We start from the raw sequence: 2,247 nt of genomic DNA, 5'->3' as shown, positions 1-2,247 counted from the left end.
CACACACACACACACACACACACACACACACACACACACACACACACACACACACACACACACACACACACCAGTTTTATCTTACCTTTTCCTGAATTTCTGACCTTGATGTTTCTAATTTCTGCTAATTTCAGACGGATTCTGTGAATATCCACCTCAGTTGGACTGTTCCAATCAGACGCAAAGTTGTTTGCCTCCTTGCAATTCAAGCCTTTCGTTTCCTCAAGACAGCATGGTTTGTGGTAAACTTGGTACCTACGACTGGAAGAACCCCTTTGTGAAACATATATTCCCATCTTGTGGACGTAAGTAATGCTTCTACTTCTTTCTGTCTTTATCCTCATCGTTTTAATCAGCATCCAGCTCTTCTTCTCTCTCCCTCTCAGACTATTCACAATCTTTCTCTCTTTCCTTATGTTTTACCTCTCGCATTGTGGAGGCGCAATGGCCCAGTGGTTAGGGCAGCGGACTCGCGGTCATAGGATCGCGGTTTCGATTCCCAGACCGGGTGTTGTGAGTGTTTATTGAGCGAAAACACCTAAAGCTCCACGAGACTCCGACAGGGAATGGTGACGAACCCTGCTGTACTCTTTCACCACAACTTTCTCTCACTCTTACTTCCTGTTTCTTATGCCTGTATTTCAAAGAGTCAGCCTTGTCACACTCTGTGTCACGCTGAATATCCCCGAGAACTACTTTAAGGGTACACGTGTCTGTGGAGTGCTCAGCCACTTGCACGTTAATTTCACGAGCAAGCTGTTCCGTTGATCCGATCAACTGGAACCCTCGACGTCGTAAGCGACGGAGTGCCAACTATACTATACCTTTCACATCTCCCACTATGTCAAAATACACATGTATTTATAAACAGTATTTTGTTTTTTTGCCTTTTCCAGAAAGAACCGATGCCCTGGTAAACGTCACTGCCAATTTCCAAAATGTGTCTGATTCAGGATGCGACAGCAGTTCAAAAACAGATTTAGAATCAGACATTATACAGCTGGCAAAGAATGTAGATAATAGATGGCCTGGACTTTGTCTAGAACAGAGAGATAATTGTTCAAACATGAATATCGTTATTGAGTGTCAAAATGATGGCAAAACAGCAAACGTTGTCGTCACAGTGAACAATGTTAAGTAAGTCAATTATTACGATTATATTTTTTGTTATTGTTAAGGTATTGAGCTGTCAGAGCTATTACCATATTAAGCAAAATGCTTTTCATTCAAATTTTGTCGAGGTCAACTTTGCCTTTCATCCTTTCAGGATTGATAAAATAAGTAACAGTTGGGCATTAGAGTCTATGTAATCAACTTCCTGCTCCACAAAAAAAAACTGCTGATCCATATTATTATCATTATTTGTTGTGACACATAAAAAGCACCATTCAAATGTTGGGCCTCATGGGGGCAGTGACAGGTAACCAAGACCTATGGTGATATACTGTGCATGTGAAACCTGTCAAGCCAAATGAGACTGTAGTTATAACTGATGCTGGTATCAGGTCAATGGCACTCGTGCCAGTGGCATGTAAAGAACACCCACAACATTCTCAGAGTGGTTGGCATTAGGAAGGGCATCCAACCATAAGAAACCTTGCCAAACCAGATCAGAATCCTGTAGCTCATTTAGGTATAGTTCTTCACCAGAATCTCAACCAGTTCATCTTTCTTTTCTACCTTATGATTACTCAGGGCACTGAGTCACTGCCACAAACTTGTTCCAAGCTGCTTTTTCCTTCTTACTAAACAACTTGGGAGATTCTGTGTGCACCGGAATCTTCTTTACCAGAGGTTCAACAGAGATGTCTGTTTTGACTATTACTTCAGGTAGATGAAGAAAGAAGTTTTCAAGGTAAAGACTGCAGACACCTTATCAGATGCTTTGAAAACTGTTTTATAAGATCCAGTTTTTACATGCAATGGTAGGAACAACTTCATCCAGAGGGTTTACTAATGACCCATGCAAGCATTGAAAAGTGGCTGTCAAATGAGGATGTTGTTGATGATGATGATGATGATAGTTACGTCTATTTACATAAAAGCCCAACCAGGATTAATAAATAATATCAGTCACATAGTGTGCTTGATCTACAATCTAGGCTGGTCTACAGTCCTCTACTCAGTCTAGGCTGGTCTACAGTCCTCTACTCAGTCTAGGCTGGTCTACAGTCCTCTACTCAGTCTAGGCTGGTCTACAGTCCTCTACTCAGTCTAGGCTGGTCTACAGTCCTCTACTCAGTCTAG

The 2,247-nt window shown here is 41.7% G+C and overlaps 1 protein-coding gene across 1 annotated transcript in view; it reads left to right on the top strand.

Moving 5' to 3' along the window:
- The window catches only part of LOC106883459 (sushi, von Willebrand factor type A, EGF and pentraxin domain-containing protein 1), a 26,308-nt gene that overhangs the window by 2,660 nt on the left and 21,401 nt on the right, over positions 1-2,247 (top strand). Inside the window, exons 3-4 of the mRNA XM_052976162.1 lie at positions 135-305; positions 897-1,137. Of these exons, the coding sequence (XP_052832122.1) occupies positions 233-305; positions 897-1,137 (314 nt within the window). The 5' untranslated portion in view covers positions 135-232. The remainder of the gene's footprint in view (positions 1-134; positions 306-896; positions 1,138-2,247) is intronic.

Source organism: Octopus bimaculoides, chromosome 23, assembly GCF_001194135.2.
Source record: "Octopus bimaculoides isolate UCB-OBI-ISO-001 chromosome 23, ASM119413v2, whole genome shotgun sequence".
Classification (NCBI taxonomy): domain Eukaryota; kingdom Metazoa; phylum Mollusca; class Cephalopoda; order Octopoda; family Octopodidae; genus Octopus; species Octopus bimaculoides.
The sequence above is the reverse complement of the archived record's forward strand: the minus strand, read 5'-3'. Positions and strand labels throughout refer to the sequence as shown.